The 18061-nt window shown below is 35.5% G+C and overlaps 1 protein-coding gene across 6 annotated transcripts in view; it reads right to left on the reverse strand.

Moving 5' to 3' along the window:
* Positions 1–18061, reverse strand: part of LOC136038070 (unconventional myosin-IXAa-like) — a 266020-nt gene that overhangs the window by 139700 nt on the left and 108259 nt on the right. For all 6 annotated transcript variants that reach the window (XM_065721055.1, XM_065721054.1, XM_065721050.1 and 3 more), the window contains exons 7-10: positions 16053–16191; positions 5832–6022; positions 2556–2731; positions 907–1107 (exon numbers count right to left, since the gene is read on the reverse strand). In XM_065721055.1, the coding sequence (XP_065577127.1) occupies positions 907–1107; positions 2556–2731; positions 5832–6022; positions 16053–16191 (707 nt within the window). The remainder of the gene's footprint in view (positions 1–906; positions 1108–2555; positions 2732–5831; positions 6023–16052; positions 16192–18061) is intronic.

Genomic DNA, 18061 nt, shown 5'->3' on the forward strand with positions numbered 1-18061 from the left:
ATCTTTTTCATAGGAGTAATAAAACTTAGTTTCTAACAATTTGGGAGCTTACCAAAAGATACAATTTTATTAGAAATTAAGGTTATCAGCAAAGGCTTTAATTAGTTACGTCTCAAACGTCTTTACGTCTAGACGTTAGGAACATCCAGAGGACAAGCACTGCACTTTTTATTTTGTCTCCACGTCTAAGGGCAAATTGACGCAAGGGTTGAGAAACATTAAGTAATCATTTCGTTTTCTTCAGTCGCGTAATTTCGTTAAATCCTGGTGGAAGGCGGGAGGACAAAGCTGGGCGCAATTTTTCAAATCCAGTGATAATGACAGGCAAAACAGACAAATGAGCCATATAGTAATGAAAAAGGTAAAGATGCACTAAGGAAAACTGACCCGTTTCGATGGATGCTTGAATCATGCAGGCTTATATTAGTTTTGACAAGATTGTTGGAGAAAGAAAATTTCAGCTGAAGGGCAAACTGGGATCTGGGGAGAGGGGTAATGTAAGGTCTTGGGGGAGGAGCAAACTGAAGTCTTAGAGGGGTAGCTGCCTTCGCCCATGCCCAATAGCAAATTATGCCCCTGGTTTGCTTAGGCCCAAATAAAATTCTACAACCTTATTTTATCAACCATTCAAATTTTACGACTTCTGTATTTTATTTTGGAAACCTTCATCCTAATTTTTTTTAAACCCCTTCTCTCTCTTCAGATGCAATTGAATATTTTCTCAATGGCTTGAAGAAAAAAGTCCTTACCTATAGCTATAAGACTATTTCTGCTTCGTTTTTTTTTTTCAAAATTCATACCAATGACCCTTTTTAACTCTCATCATTTTCAGTAATTTCACAAATATATATAATCAAAGTAAATATGTATCCAAGCATATGTTCTAATTTTTAAACAATATCATACCTGCACTGATCATCAAGAATACAGAGAAGTCCATTGGGTCGGGCTTCAAAAAGCTGCAGACACCCAGTGTTGTCTTCAAAATAAATATCCACCCACTTTAGGCCTTCTCGTCTATATTCTTCTTGTTCATATTTGAAGACATGCATGTTAAAATATGACTGTAAATGTTCGTTTGCATAATTGATGCAAAACTGCTCAAAGCTAAAAATAATACTTCTTTAAAAAAGAGATCACATAAATGCAGGGAAATCCACCTCTCCCTCCATGGAAAATCCCCTCCCACGAATAACTCCTCCATAAAAGTTCTTCCCACGTAAATCCTCCCCCCCCCGGAAATTCCCACATACAATTCCATCTTCGCTGAAAATTCCCCAAGAAACTTCTTGCGGGCGTCTCTACCTGAAGGATTCTCCTTAGCATACTCTTATTTTAAAAAGAACTTTCTTTTATATTTTCAAATCATGCTAGAAATCACCGGCTTCGTGGATATTTTTTCCTGTAGCCCCCCACCCCCAATTAAAAGCTTCTCCTGCGAAAATTTCGTGAACAATTTGTCCAACAGAACCCCCCCCCAACACACATGGAAAAATCTACCAGACAATTCCAACCCCCCTCCCCCCCCCAAAAAAAAATCCAGGAAAATCTTCTTATTTGAAACTGAGTCACCAAAGAAAAAAAGGACGAATTCAAAAGAAATTATGAATAGATACTCTGGCAAATGTTTTGCTAGTTAAAATTTCCTCTGGAAAGTTTTACACTGTAATCCTACCAAAAAAGTGGTTTTCCTTATTGTTCAAGGTGGGTCAGTGTAATTTCCCTCTTCAGGGTTTTTGACAAAGGCAATCCCAACAGTGTAATTTTTCAAAAATTTATTTTCATACGAAACTTCTACTAATTAAGTTCGACATATAATAATTATCATACTTGGCCATTGTTAAATGAGAAATTTTTCTCACTAGACCTTTTTTTTTAAAACACATTTAAAACTTTCGATTACTACGAGCTGTTGTTCGCTCTTTACTAGGTTCCAGTTGTTATTGCAGCCATGATACACGATTTCGTCTAGTTTTCTGATTCAATGACTTTAATTTCTCCCCCCCCCCCTTATCCGAAAGGGATTCATACATACGAGATATATTTGAAAAAAAAATTCACGAATATGTCATTAAGAAATGGTATCCCAACCGCCTGAATAATATACGGATAACAAATGCAGCAAACAGAAAACAAGTTCTACAGCAAAAAAGAGGTGTGAAGCTGAGTATGTGATATGTAAAAAAAAACAGGTCTTTCTTCAGACGAAAGTAGAGGGCTACGTTAGAGATCAAAACAGACAAAATGGCCCTATATAAAGAGAGATGTGGCCATCACAATACAACTCTTTACAATACAATATAATGTTTTACTCAATAATTCGAGAACGAATGCTATAACAGAAGATATTTAGTTGCATTTTAACGACCATACTAAAAGGCTTTTCCAACTCTATACTCTGTAGCCATTAAAGACAGAATTCTTCCCTCTTCTTTTTACTAGGACGTTGCAGTCAATATCGAACGAAAAAACAAAAACAAACTGATAAACACTTGCTCATTGCATTTATTCTTTCCATGACAATTAATTAAAGTAGATAGCCAAGAAATACTCACCTGTTATGATTCCCAAAATCTTCAAATCCGAATATATCTAAAACACCAATGCTATATCCAGAATGACCTTTGCTCGGTTCTTTTTTCGCCAAAAGGGCGTGGTTTAATTGAAGAACTATCCAATCAAACAAAGCGGCGTACAGACACTTGGCCATTGCGTCACGGGCACCTACCGCCTGAAAAGGAAATATAAGTGCATGTACATGTCGATAAAAGTGTTAGTATATCTTAGCCGAAACCACTAAGACTTAAACCTTCTCGGGAGAATTAAGAAAAACAAATATATATCTAGTCTCGCTGGAGGCCTTTTTATGTCTCTATTCAGTGGGAAACAAACACTAAAACTTGTTTTCAAAAAAATAGCTAGATTCTCTGCTCAGTGATTCCTTAAGAAAATATTTCCTGTGGGACCTCAGGCAGCTTATTAGCTTGTACTATTTTATCGTGTCATACGTACTGTATGCATGCATTTACTCACACTGGAATTATTGAAAAGTTAAATCATACTCAAATCGTCATTCCCAACGAGGCAAAGAGGCAGCACCAGGGGTCGTAGAAATATTTTGATGGGTCATGTCCAAGATGTGAACCCTTCGGCTGACCATATTTTATAGTCCTGATTTTGAAAAAAAAAAGTTTTCAGGTGAATGAGGTCGCATTCAGATGCATTTGAAACTTTAAATATTACTTAAATATGTGAGGGGGGTATCAGGATTTCAGAAATGCCTATGTGGGGCATGGCCCAAAATCGGTTGGAAACCATTATTATAAACTTTTAACAATATTTTTTATCAGTTGAATCTGTTTATAGTTTTGAGATTATGCGTAATTTAGCCGTTTTTATATTATATAGAGGAATGTGGTAGCCTTTAAAGTAGCACTACCAATAGAAGTAAAGCTTTCACCCAAAACCTTAATAGCTTTGTTATTTTTAATTTGATGATGTTTTGAAATATATTTATAATTATACAAAAATGAATGTGGCCTATGTGTGTCTGTCTGTTTGTCCAGTATGCATTATTACATTCTTCGTCCGATTGCCAAGAAACTTTAAGATATTGTTGAGCACACCCTAGCGAAGATTTTAGGTATGACTTCTTTTTTCCCCTTCAAGGCCGTCTTAATACTTTTCGCACTGATTGAAATTAGAGACCCCTCAACATTATTAATTGACAGTTATTTCCGTTCAAATTATTCATGTTTGCTGGATATTACTGAATTAAGTAATAAAAAAAGTTTTTCTTCCACTGAGGGTAAGGAGCAACATAAAGACTTAAAAAGAACAAGAATTATTCCGTATATGAAGGTTTTTTCTTCCCCCCCCCCCCCCGCAAAATCCGGGATACGGTGTTAATTGTCCTTTCGTTACCTCAATAATAAAACACTGTCACTATCACATGATAGCCACAAATCAAAATTCAATGATCAGATCCCAGAGTAATAATCGATCTTTGGCGACTAAATCTTCTTGCTCATTGCCAGGCTTGCTTGCTTTATCTCCAGTCTGTTTGCTTCATCTTTCTTGGTCAAATAAAACTTTAAAATTATCAAGCATATACGGAAATGAGGAGCTAAGGATATTCATTATTCCTTATTTTTTTAAATAGCAGCTCACAGCTAACAGTGGCAATTCTAGGTCTGGGCAGGAGGGGGGGGGCAGCTGCTTACCCAGCAATTCTGCCATTAAACTCCTTTTATTTTATATTTTGTACTCCTGTTAAGGTACTTAATTGACTAAAAATTGTCGCAATTGTAATTTTTGTATATGTCCCACCCAAGGTTATGAGGTCTATAACTGTTACTGACCGTTAATACTCCTCCCCAGCATAGGAAATTATAAAAGTTTATTTTATCTGTTTTAATTACCCAACGATAACACAGTCAAGGAAGTAACTCCAAGATAATAAACTATGGGAAACAAGTTATTTGAAAACAGACTTTGAATACTTGTATTTTTCATTTCCAAAAAGAAACAAGAGAGAAGAAAATGTCATAGTCTATTTATCTTCATTTAAAATGAACCGTCAAAGATACAGACCAGATACTTCCCTCAAATGACGAGACTAAACAAACTGATCACATGAGCATTAGTAACGCCATCTCTAGGGATTATTTTTTTGACATAGTTACAGAAATTTTCTCTAAAAACCCTGACAATTATTTCAGCGGAACTTTGGCTCCATATCAAAATTAATTCATTTTGTATTGCAAGGCTTCCTTTTAAGAAGACAATTTAATATTTAAGTAATCCTAATTTATTATGCAATACTAATAATTTAATTGTGCATAATTTATAACTGCATAATTTATTATGCAAATCATCTACTAATGCAATAAGTAATAATTAATAAGAAAATTATAATATAAAATCAATAATATAGCCTTTAGGGTGGGTACCGACTTTTGACTAATAACAACCGAACTATTATCAATTTGTGACGAGGTTTGGCCTTGCTGTTAACGCTGGAACTTGTCTTTCCTCTGAGGAGGCAATAGAGACCAATGGAGCATACTATACATTCCCCTAGAGCTGATATCTGAAATGACGAAAAAAGCTACTAGCGAAATATGTTTCAGTAGCCTATGGTAGATGTGGCCTAATTGTAACCTATTGTAGCATTTAGTAGATGCGTTTTTTATACGAACTGACCTTAATATGAAGCAAATTTCCCAAAGATGACACACTCCTTATGGTTTTTTACATTAATCAAAAACAGGGTGCCCACTATAAAGAGTACTTAGTCCAAGTTTCCAGTAAAACCATTGCTCCACTTATTTATAATATTTATAGCTTACTCTTCAGCATTGTTTGTTTTTCTGTTGTAAAAGTAGTTTTTAAGTTGTGTCTCAGACTGTATTTAGCCCTGGGTAGACGGACAAACACGTAACCTATATGGGTTCCCAGTACCCCTTCCGCTGAGGCTCTAAGGGAAATCAAAGATTTGCATCAAAGTTCTTGTATATCTTTGCCCTCGGAAAAAGTTTTTTAATTTATCCCTCTAAAAAGTGATTGTTTCAAGTTAAAACGAATTTAGAATTCCAGATTTTAGGTCCAGAACATTTCACAGAAATATACATTGGTTTTCGGGAAAAATATTTTTTGTTATCATTTTCGTTTTGCTTTTTCCTTCTTTTCCTTTACTGGTATTTTGAGTTCGTTTGCTTGTTAATTATTGCTTGACACAAAACGCGATATCAGCCTTTTCATTTCCTGTTTGTTGCCTGTATTTTTCTTTTCAGCAAATCTTTTCTGAAATTAATTAAAGGGCAACGCACCTCAGCCATTCGATAGTTGATAACAAGAGTCTCTCCAGAAGCCCGAGCTCGTTTGGACACAAGAGCAGCGGTGAGTGTTTCTTCTTTGACCTTAAGCAAATCGGCTATGACTCCAACAACGCCTGGAGTCCGGACAAGAACAGATTCATCATGGTGATAGGATGGTTTCTTTGGCTGAAAATCCACATTGCCTAAAATATGACAAAAAAAAAAAAAAAAAATCATAAGAACCAACTTAGAAATAATGTCATGTCTAAAAACACAGGAATGTCTCCCTATCTTCAACATGGGTCAAAAGACCCTCTTCTGATAATTAAAGGGGCGAACAATTATTCTTTTCCCCATTTTCAACTCCTTCCTCCTTAAGGTCAGACCAAAGAGGAAAAGCGAGATTAATTGCCTAAATTTTGTGGTAAAATGTAAGTTTTAATTTCATGGGTTTACGTCTATGAGGCATTTCCATAAGCCAATCACATTATTCCTTAAGCGTATGTCGGTAATAGGCACTAATAGCCCTACCATTTTAAATCCCAATTGGTTCATTGGTTCCTCTTTGTGGAATATTAAACCAGTAAAAAGACGAAAAAGTTTTTGAGTCACAAGATTTTTACAAGTCATTCCTCTTTGGTACCTGCAGACATCTACAAAATAATACCAATATCTAGAGTACAAGAAAAATACGAAAATGACACTCACGTTCCCAAAATATAATTAGTCTGTAAGTCAAAGCACAAAAATTATATGCATATATACATAGCGAAATTGTAAAAAAAAAATAAAATAAATAACAAAATGTATATTTATAGAAGCATAAATAATACGAAAATGATTAATAAACAGCCCAATGTTAACACCACAAAAAAATGAGGAGAAATCTAATTATGTATTATCACCAATCTGGGAGTCTTTGGTAAAGAGGAGTCAATTTTTTCATTATATAAACTTTAAATTTACAGATATCAGTCTACATCTCCTCAAAGGATAAAGGTAAAATATAAACAAAACATGAATTGTACAACTTCGGTATTCATTGTCTTCATAAATGCCTCATTATCTTTTCTCTTTTTTTGTACACTAATACTAATTACCTACAAAATTATGAAGCCAAAAGACATTCCCAGATCGGAATAGAAGGATCGATGCGTGTACGTCGGATATCTGTTTGACATTAGTGCTAAAGTTCCCAGTTTATTTTTGACTTTATTCATAAGCGAAAACTTAAAGTTCGAGTTCCCTTTTTAGGTAACAAAGGGGTATCGCGCCACGCCACAGCAAAGCCGACTGGAACCATTTTGATCCAAATAGGGCTAAAAGGTACCGGAAAAAAATCTTATATCGTTAATCGATTTAGTATTGTCAAAAGCTATTGGTGTAATCTAACAGTTTCAGAGTTCGTGAATACACAGCGGTGCATTCGTTTTTAAACGTATACTTAGGTATACGTTTAGGTCTTAAAAATAAAACCTTATTATAAACAATCATTTTTAAACTGCATTTGCCTAAATTGGCATATGAGGATTCTATCATTTTTACGTACAATATTGTTTGGTTGTCCTCAGGATTAGACCTAACCTTCTACTTATGATGTCGTCCAGACGCCGTAACTGGGGGCGGGGTGACGCGACAAAGTGTGTTTTCAAGGCAAGGGCATTAGTCATTTGATAGTTCACTTTTTTGGAGAAGGTGGGGGGGGGGGATAGTTTTGTCCCAGGCCCCATCAAGCATCGACACTTCTCTGGTTGTGCTCTACTTTTACATATATATATATATATATATATATATATATATATATATATATATATATATATATATATATATATATATATATATATATATATATATTAGGTCTGTTTTCGGTATGCATTATTCGAGGCGAAAAGCAGTAGATTTAGCAAATTTCAGTCTCTCCGTTATTACGAGTCTTTAATTGTCTAAACATAGAGATAGAACAAGGAATAGACGCCAAATCTTTCTAGTGTCTGTTCATTCCATTCTCGCATTGCAAAAGTTCCATTCTGAAATTTAGGCTGATTCTGGGTTAACGGCGAAATCTGACCGCAAAATTTAGAAGAATCTTGACTATTGTTTTTTCTATCTACGGTCTAAAGTTGCCTAAATCTCCAGGAAACATACATTCTTAGTCAACACTGTTTTTTAGTCTAAGTAAGTGGAAAACAAATTATGCTTAAGTCAACCGCCAAGTTCCAAATTGGATTTAAACAATATAATCCAAATTATAAATGTGTCTTTGTTTACCGCGGGCACTTTACGGGCTTTTTCCTTTTTTTAGAACTTCCTGTTTGCAATGTAGGCAGTGACGTAGTCGGATATTTACCAAACCTAATTTTATTTTATTTTTTTCATGTAAACACATTAAAACTTCAATGAAGACTAGTCAAAACTTCAAATTCCATTCACCCGGAAAAAAATTGATTAATCACAGAAGTGGTATTTCTCCTGTCTCCACCCTCCTCCCGTGTACGCCTATGATTAAATGAAAATTATTAATTATATAACCCCCTACCACCTTAAGAACGGATGATACCTTAGCTGTTTCGATCTATTACGCATTCCAGATCCTACTTATGTTATTTGAAATTTATCTCTTCTTTTGCGGTCAATGTACAACAATTTACATTAGGCAGTAAAACAATTACATTTTATGAGATTTGGACTTAGAATTTAAGCGTCTTTTCTCCTTTCATATTATTAGCTAATCGTTCTTTCACATTTCAACCGCAAGTTCTAATATAAACCATTACATACTTGTTTTTACCCAAATTAAATATGATAGGGCTTTGAGTTCATTTTCCCTATATTTTTTTCATAAATTATTGTTTGTTATTAAAAATGATTCAGTATTAAATTTTATTTTTGATTAAACGTTTTCAATAAGGGCTGACGCCCTGTAAGAGCCTCATCTTTGCATAAAGTTCGAAAGTTGAGCTTTCTAAACTCTGCTGCAAGCGTTACCTCATCAAACAAAAAATAACAACTTTAGTAGACCAATGCTTCAAGAGAAAGAGCTCATTTAGTGTATTAAATAAAAAAATAGTTTTTTCAACTGAAAGTAAGGAGCAACATTAAAACTTAAAACGAACAGATATGTATATGAAGGGGGTTACCCCCTCGTCAGCACTTCAGTCTTTACGCTGAATTTCGAATTTTGTCTCAATACTTTAAGAATGACTCCTGAATCACAAAGGTCGTTTAATTATAACAAATAGCTTTTTTAAAAGTACTAACAAAAACGTTAGCGTAAAGAACGAGGTATTGACGAGGGGGTGACCCCCTCATATAAGTAATTATTTCTGTTTGTTTTAAGTTTTAATGTTGCTCCTTACTTTCAGTTGAAAAAACTTGTTCTTTTTTCTTAATTAATTTCTGATCCTTTTTTAAATGATGCTGTAAAATCCGGCTCCCCGTCCATCATGGAAAATTTCCTTCTCCCATGAAAAATTCCTCTATGGAAAGATCCTCGCATGTACCCCCCTCCTTCCACCAGAAAAATCCCCTGAAAATGTTTATATATTTCCCAATAACAATGCTATATGTAAACAATGGGCGAAGTTCATAACTTGCAGCTCTTCCCCGGGGGAATGTGGGGTGTCAAGTTATCCTCAAACACATAATTATTCGATTTTTCGACTATGCTGAATAAAATGGCTATCTAAAAATTTTGATAGGATGACTATGGGAAAAATGAGCGTGGGAGGGGGCTAGCTGCCTTACAATATTTTTGGTCACTTAAAAAGAACCCTAGAACTTTGGTTTCCAATCAAATGAGCCCTCTCTCAATCTTCTACGATCACTGGTTCGATATGATCTCTCCCGGCGAAAACACGAATCCGTGATCTTTCTTCTGGCAAAACAAAACAAAAAAAATCAAAATTCGACATTTCTGTGCATAGGAGCTTGAAACCTCTTCAATAGGGTTCTCTGTTATGGCGAGTCTGATGAAGTAATCTTCATCAAGATTGGGCAATTTTCTCAGGCTCGTAACTTTTGATGGGTACCATTAAATTTGATGAATTTTAAATATTTCAAATAAACATCAAAATTCGATTCTTTTGATGTATCTATTGTTATCAAGACTGTGTTTCTTAGAGTTTCGGTTACTATACTATTGAGCCGCATCGCTCCTTACTTACAGCTCGTTACCATGAACTGTTAGATTTGCTTTTCGAAATGAAGTGTAATTTTCTAAAGTAAGCTATCCTCTCTACAATATTCCCTTGGAGAACACTCTAACAGATGGCTTGCAGCTACGCGAAATCCAATAGCAATTAGTTTTATTTTATAAACGGTCAATTATTAACGGTTCATTCTTAATGGATTGCATGCATATTTTAGGATGACTGATATACTGGCAGGGTTGCCACTTGTAGTACGAAAGTGCTATTGTAGCACTATTTTATTATGTGTAACACCGTAGTGCGTGCTCAGTGTTACTAAAATAATGCTAAAATAGGCACAAAAGTGTTCTAACTAGCACTACTACAGTCAATTTTTTTTTTACTATATCACCGAAAATTGCTGTGTAGCACGCTAATTTGAGCAACTGTAGCACTTTAGGAACTGACCGTTGTGGCAACCCTGTATCCCGGAAGCCAGTATGGCCTCTGAGACTGACGAGGCTACACAAATAAGTTTTAAATAATTCTTAGAATTCTTAATGGAAAGCATTTTAGCCCAATGCTAAAATGTAACACTTTCCCATTGCGTAGTCTCTTTTGTTACTTAAAAAGGGGGCTAGATCTTTAAATGTTCATAGGAATTAATCCTCTTTTATTATGGCTATCCCTAGGGGAAAAACACGCAGGCGTGATCCCCCTTCTCTGGGAATATAAGAAATTTCATATTTTGTAGGTGGTTTTGTAGATGGTTGGGTCAGAAGAATTAGTGTCTTGTTTTGTTTTTTTTTTCTTTTTTGTACTCAATTTGTTTTTTCATTGATGGGTACTACATGCATTCATCCATTCATTCAGTGCCTTTAGGATTCACATACATGCTGAGTTTGATTCTACAATTTTAGTCAAAATCTCACTCCTTTTTCGGTGGAAATTTGACCCCTTTTTTAAAAAATTGTCGAAATTTTTATTTGCTAATAGCTATTGATGAACAAATTGAAAATCAATAAATTAAGCATATTTAGAATCGGCATAAATACTTTATTTTGTTGTTACCAATACCGCAATCCAAACTTCCTTTTAGAGTTTCAGTTTTACTGGCAAGGGTTATTCCATATCTGCAGTTTGTTGCTCCAAACTTTTTGATCCAAGCGTCTCATAAAGGTGAACTTTTTTCTCGTTAGCTAGTTTTTTAGCGCATTTTTTAATTTTATATACTATGGGTCGTGGTTCGTTCTATGGAAGGTTGCAGCTACCGCTACAACCATGATGAGAGCAACTTTCAATCCCTATTCTTATACAATTTAATAGTCGTGTATAAATGCTTCAGGGATTATAATCATCCCTGAAAAAGGGGTTTCTTCAATTATTTTTCAAGAGCGAGGGGGGGATCGGAACTATTAAGAATGCATTCTGGGGTCATCATTTCGACAGTTTCTTAGAGAAATACTTCTAACGAATCTTTCTAACGAGAATAACCACATTTAAATCTTGCAAATTTCTCAGTAGTAATTACCCCCATGAAGAAAATTTTCCCCTTTTGAGCAGGTATTCATGTGAATTTAGACTTTTAAGTTGAAGTAAAAAAATACTACTACCGTAAAAGGAGAGATACTACTACTATTGTCGGACAGTACATATTCTACAACTTTAATCCAAAAATATTTCTTGGAATTAAGGTAGATCAGTGATAATTATTCACCCCGCCTCCTGAAGACTCATCAAAAGTTAGGAAATTCAAGCATAAAAGCACACCTGTAAGACTTCAGGCCCTCCTCCATAACAGCTGACGCGCAATTATATGATACTTTGCATAATCGTGTGAAACCTCAAATAAAATTACTTAAATGAAGCTTTAAAGAATCGTCTATATCAACCGTTTATTATGTGTGGGCTTTGTGTATCTTCAGGAACAAATGTGCCACCGTGCAGGATTATGGCTTTTGTAACTGGGAATCCCAATATATTCTTTAGCGAAAAATTTCAGTCGGTTAACTGTCTCAGAATATCGATACGTGACTCTGCAAGGGCAGCTAGAGTCGACCCAGCTCTAAATGGGATGCCTGGAGAAATCTAGGAAATAAAAACATGAAGGGTGTGCGAAAGCACAGGATAGCTGGTCCCCAGCCTCATACTACACTTCCTGGCTGAAGGACCCAGAAGCGGAGATCACCACCACTACTTTGAATTGAAGGGTCTAGTGCCAAATCTGTTTCCCTTTTTCCTTTGACCCTCTTTTCGCCAAAATTGCTGTTTTGTGCCACAAAATAGCAGAGAAATAGCTTTCTGGTAGCGAATTTCTTTTACTAATTAAAAAGGATACTAGAACTTTATTTCCGCAAAAGAGAACCCTATCCCAGTACCCTAGGACCAATGGCTCAATACGATCACCAACAGTTTTTTGTTGGGGGGGGGTGAATATTGTGTTGCTTGTTTAAACAAGAGAGATTGATTTGAAGTTTGAGTTGATTATGGTTATGTTGTGATTTGCAATGGAATATATATTTTTACTTGTTACTGCCGTACGTCTACAAAACTATAAAGTTTTTCTTAGTGCGGCAACATTTTGTAAAAGATGTATGTTGGTTTTGTATGTGAAGAAAATAAAATTAAAAAAAAAACAACACAAAGCAATCAAACGATACATTCATCAGCGATAATCCTTCTCGAAAAAAAATACAAAAAGATAAAAAAAACAACATATTTTCTCAAGCTCTTTTGTCAATATTGCCCGTAATTTCCTACATTTTTCATAGAGCTCACAATTGCTTTTGTGTTTTTGTTGAACGATATACCAGCCACACTTAAGTAATAATTTGTCCCAATAAATTATTGTACGATAGATCGATCAATGTCAGACCTATTCCTCATTCAATATACATTCAGTGATCCATCTTTCCAATATGAAGCTTCTATTTATTTCAAACAACACTTTGTCGGCCAGAAAGATAAACTTTCAAACCTTGATTTTGTGCATTGGACAACATGAAATGCGGTAGCCGACGCGAAATTCGGCTCCTATTAGTGCCTGGCTTAAGTATGAGAAGGCACGAGTGGTGGAACGTTAATGGATGAGACTAGTACAAGCGAATAGTTTGACAATTAAAGTGAAAAAGGTCGTGATGTAAACCATTAAATAAAACAAAGTATTCGAACTCAAATAAGGTAAATCCTTTTATCAGACAGCGGCACAAACTTCTTCTTACAATTGCAAACAAAATGCTGCTGAATTTACAGTTATACATTTGTTTGATCTATCTTCCTATATATATGCCGCAGGTATTTTTCGAAGACCACACAAATTAAAGTTAAAATAGGGATAAGTCCTTTTATTAGACAGAAACGTAAAAACATCCAAAATATATATGCAATACTGCAAAGCGCATTTTAGAACCAAGAAGCAGGTCCAAAAGACATTCATTCCAATATAATTTGGTACAATAGGTAATTGAATGTCAAAACTTATTCCTTTAAATTCCCGTCTTTGTTTCCCTCTCCTTTCATTTATCAATTTGTGTAGCTGACACGAACAACTTTTCACTTATTCTTGGCCCAGTCTCAGTGACAGGTTTTAAACACAAAAGTTGAAATATTAAAAATAGCTCTCCTAGTTGAAGTAGAAAATCAATAATAAAAAGCATCTAAGGAGACTGGTAGATTAAAATGGAACTCTTGGCAAATGTAGGGCGAACATGGAATGCTATGCCAAATTAGCACGTGATTACTATAAAGTACGAGGATACTGAGACGTTCCAGGTAGGTAGAGATCCCTGTAACTTTTTCTGACTAGGACAAATAACCGCTTCTCGGACTACACTTTGTTTAATATTTAGTTAAACCCACATAGCAGGTCAATAAAAGAGAATGGAAAAAATTATCTACCACTCAGTGCATTCAGATTTTCACCTCTAATCCACTTTTAGCACGTTAAACCACGGTTTTAAAATCCTTTAAAAATACTTGTAAATAATTTAGGGCTCACTCCATCTTAATCGAGCAGATTGTAGAATTTTTCAAAAGACGGCAGTGCAATTTTAACCACTGGTAACATAAAACTGATTTTAGCTAACATGAGTCCTAAATAATATGACTCATGTCGAGAACGCGGAAACGTCCAAGATTCGATTATACAAGCTATAATTTACTGGTGCTGTACACATTCCCTCTGAGCCTCCCCCCTTCGTGGAAAATTCCCCCACGTACAAAATTGAGGAGCCACAGAGAAAGTATGAAAAATAATGAAGAAATGAAGGAATTTTGGAAAATTCTACCAGTATTCCCAGTTATAGTTAGCATATGTGCTGTGGAATATCCTAGAGTATTTAGTTATACATTTTAATTTTATTTTAATTCTTTTTTCGTGTCTCTGGGGGGGGGGGTCAAGTTGTAATAAAGGGTAAGATATAGGTTATTACTGGAACTGTGGGTGTGATATCAAACCTGAAAGCAAACTAAATGACATTTAGAAGTTTCCGAATAAAAATAATATCTCGGAATTTTAATTCGATTTCGTAGGGTTAAAGAAGGGACAGATAGGAGAAAAGGAACAGAGAGGGAGCTTTATTACACTCCATTAGGTTTCAACCTTTAACAAGGACGCTAGAACTTTAATTTCCATTCGAATGAGCCCCTTCTGAAGTTTCTAGGATAGCCCCTTCTATTTGAAGTTGATGGGAAAATATTATGGCATTTTTTGGGCTGCATTTTGAGGGGAAGCAATTTTTTCCCATCTGCATTGGAATTACACTAGCCCAAGATTTCATATAAGATTTATGTCAATCGAAAAAATTCAGCCCTTTTTTGAGCCCCCTTTGTTAGAGGATGGACCAATTTCAAAGGGACCAATCCTTTGATTTTTTTTCGTAAATTGTTTCCCTTTGCCGAAGGACATACGGCTGTAAGTTTCAAATTGAATTGTTTAAAAGATTGTGGCTCCTTTCTGGGAACCTACCGTCCCCCCTCTTCCCATTGCAAAATGTTTATGATCTTCTTGACCAATAAAATAGTCCCAGAAAGTTTCGCGCCACTGGACTCCAAACATCAAACGTACCCCTCTTTTTTCTTTATTAGCTAAAACTTTATTGGCTAAACAAATTAGTTTAGCTAATAAATTTTTTAAATAAATGCCAGGAACATATTTCTACAGTAAGAAGGGAGGCATCACCCCTCAGTGCCCTTATTACGGCTTAGTCTAAACGAGGGGAGATGAGAGAATAATTCCTACTCCCTCATACCCCTTTATATATTTATCTTAAGGATCATGGAGATCTAAACAATTAGGGCATTGCAATGCGGTCTTTTAAGCATCTGCCCCCCCCCCACTGTTTAAACAATAACCAACTACCCCTGCTTTATAATAGCTGATCTATGCCTTTTCCGTTTTTTTTTTATTTGTCTTAATATTGCTTTGGCAGCTCAATTTTACGTTTGGGGATAGTTTCCTAAGAGGAAGGGGGATTTTCCACGGGGGTGAGTTTTCCAGAGTGAGGGATAAGCCGAACCCCTACCTTACGATACCTAAATACTAAAAAAAAGGGGGGGGTGACTTCCCCTAAGATTAATTCAAAAGGTCTCTGTTTTTGGAGAAGCAAAATCTTGTGGCTTAAAAACAGTTCTATATTACATACACCCCATTACTGGGAAAATCCTCTAATAACCCTCACTAAGGCGTATGCCTCCGACCACCTTTACCTAATTTCTAGTAAGTACAACGTCAATAAATATATGATGGACACAGCACCCACGGTTGAATTTGAAGGAGGGAGAATTAAGACAATTCTTGGAGGAACGGAGGGAATTTGACAAGAAGTGTTTGGTCATTATAGAACTAAAATGAAGTATTTTTATATTGTATTTTGCAATTATTACTGAGGGGAGGATTGATTTTATTTTTTCATATTCCTGTGATATTGGGAAAATGACAATCTTTTTATTTCGGCTGCAAAACACTTTTTTTTCAACGCCTACTCCTAAAAAATCCCTCTGAATTTGATCCGTGTATGCCAGAGACTTAAAAAATATTCTTTCCTTTTTTTAATGGTATGAAAATACATTTTTCATACATAAAACACTGAATTAAAAAATCACTCACCTATTTGAAGAACTGCTGAAAGTACTGCAAATATCCTTTGTTGAGTAGTATCAGAAGAAAATCCAACGAGTTCCATGGATTGCTTCAATCTTGAAAATTCATAGCTTTCATCAACACTGCTCAGTTGAACACAATCACTCTAAATTCAAATTAAAACAATTAGAAATATGGGAACCAAAACACTGTAATCAGGGAAGCTTTAATCAGGACAACTTTCAATCATGAACATACCAGGGTGTGCGTTTCTGATGTTTGTGGCCAGGGTATGTCAAGGATAGTACAATCTAGGTTTTACTATATTTGTGGATCCTCATGCGTTTTAATTCAGGGGTTCCTTAGCTCTTTCTGCCAAATTTTCAGTTGTTTCTACCTCCTCTTCATTTGAAGCTAAAGTCTTTTTTTTTATTAGAGGTTTTTAGGTCTCTCAAACCTCTTTGTTTTTTAGGTTTTAGGTTTCACCATCGGAGGATATTGAAATTTTTTTGTCTGCTATGAATAGTAGTATTGATGTGTTGGATATTTGCGAAACGTTTTTGTCCATGGACAGCTGTCTCTCGTCTTATGTTTTTCCAGGATACCAAATGATTTCGAAAGTGAGAAATCGGATGAGACAAGGAGGTTTGTCTTTTTTGCTGAAAAATGGAATAAAATTTGAAGAGAGGGATGATTTATGCCTTTGGATTGAAGGTAAGGCTGAAATTTTCCAGTGAAAATTGTAATTCATGAGGATAAAAAGATAGTAATTTGTTTGGTTTATAAACAACCTAGTACTCCCTCGGTTGAGTTCCTCCCTCAGTTGAGTTCACACAAGACTCCGCGAGACTAATACAATGGTTCTAATTGTAAAAAATATACAAGTAGGCCTATGTAGTTTCTTCTTTTTGTTGTTTGGATTGTTGCAGAGGCGCTATTCGTGTAGTACCAGAATCAAATTCCAGGCCCCTATGTATCTTATACATTAGGGCTCATTGTTCTGTCCGAATAAGTAGCACTGGGCGTTCGTAGTATAATTTTAAAATATCCCTAAAACTACTTCACTTCACTGACGTGAATGTGCAGTCATTGAGTAATCCCTAGCAGCACTATGTGGTTAAATACTCAAATAGCTTAGGAATTTGTCAAATTATATTACAATTTGTCTAATCCGTGATATAAAAATATTAAGGGCAAAAATCGGGAGTGTTATATATCATGTAATTACCGCCGTTTACCACTGTTAAATTAGAATGTACGCATGACGACTAGATGGCAAGAGTACTTTTTCTTGGAAGCAGTTTGTTGGAGTCAGTAGTCTAGTTATTTCAGATATATGCCACCTAGATTTCCCAAATAGAATGACAAATCGAAAGTCCTCTTTTCACTCCACTGACGTCATCTATGGTCACTGCGTGAAACATGAAGAAAAAAAGAAGAGAAAATAGCTAAAAAAGAATCACTAGAACAATGCAGACAAAACCGTCATTTTCGTGCTATTATATAAGCTTTAAAATTTTGACGCCTAAGAACCAGTCTCAAAATTTTAAATTTTGAAAGAATTTCAAACAACAGTATAGGCTGCCGCAAGCACAATGCCAAGCCCACTACCATGGTAATTAAGCCGACAAGGCTGTATTGGTTAAAGTTTACTCATAAATAAAAAAAAAAACTTCCGATTGCCTTAGTATAGACAATCGCTTTCTGGACAGCCAGGCGAATGAAAGATTGGAATCAGCTCGAAAATCAAACCTTGGAAATATCTAAAATTTCGTCGAAATATTAAGTAAATCTTATCCGGAAAGCGACTGTTTACCTACAACTCGAGTAATTCAAGCAGCCCCAGAGCCTGGGGACTCTGGAGGCTGGGCTCCTGAGTCCATCACGCGAGCGACGATGCAGCCAGCCAAAAATAGGTAAGATACAGTCAAAAATCGCCCTGGCCCAGCTAGAGAATTTAATAATTTCAAACAGAGATAAAACGGGCATAATATTTTAAAACAAAGTTTTGGACAAAAAAAAACCAGCAAGCCTAA

The sequence above is a fragment of the Artemia franciscana genome, chromosome 17 (assembly GCF_032884065.1).
Source record: "Artemia franciscana chromosome 17, ASM3288406v1, whole genome shotgun sequence".
Taxonomy (NCBI): domain Eukaryota; kingdom Metazoa; phylum Arthropoda; class Branchiopoda; order Anostraca; family Artemiidae; genus Artemia; species Artemia franciscana.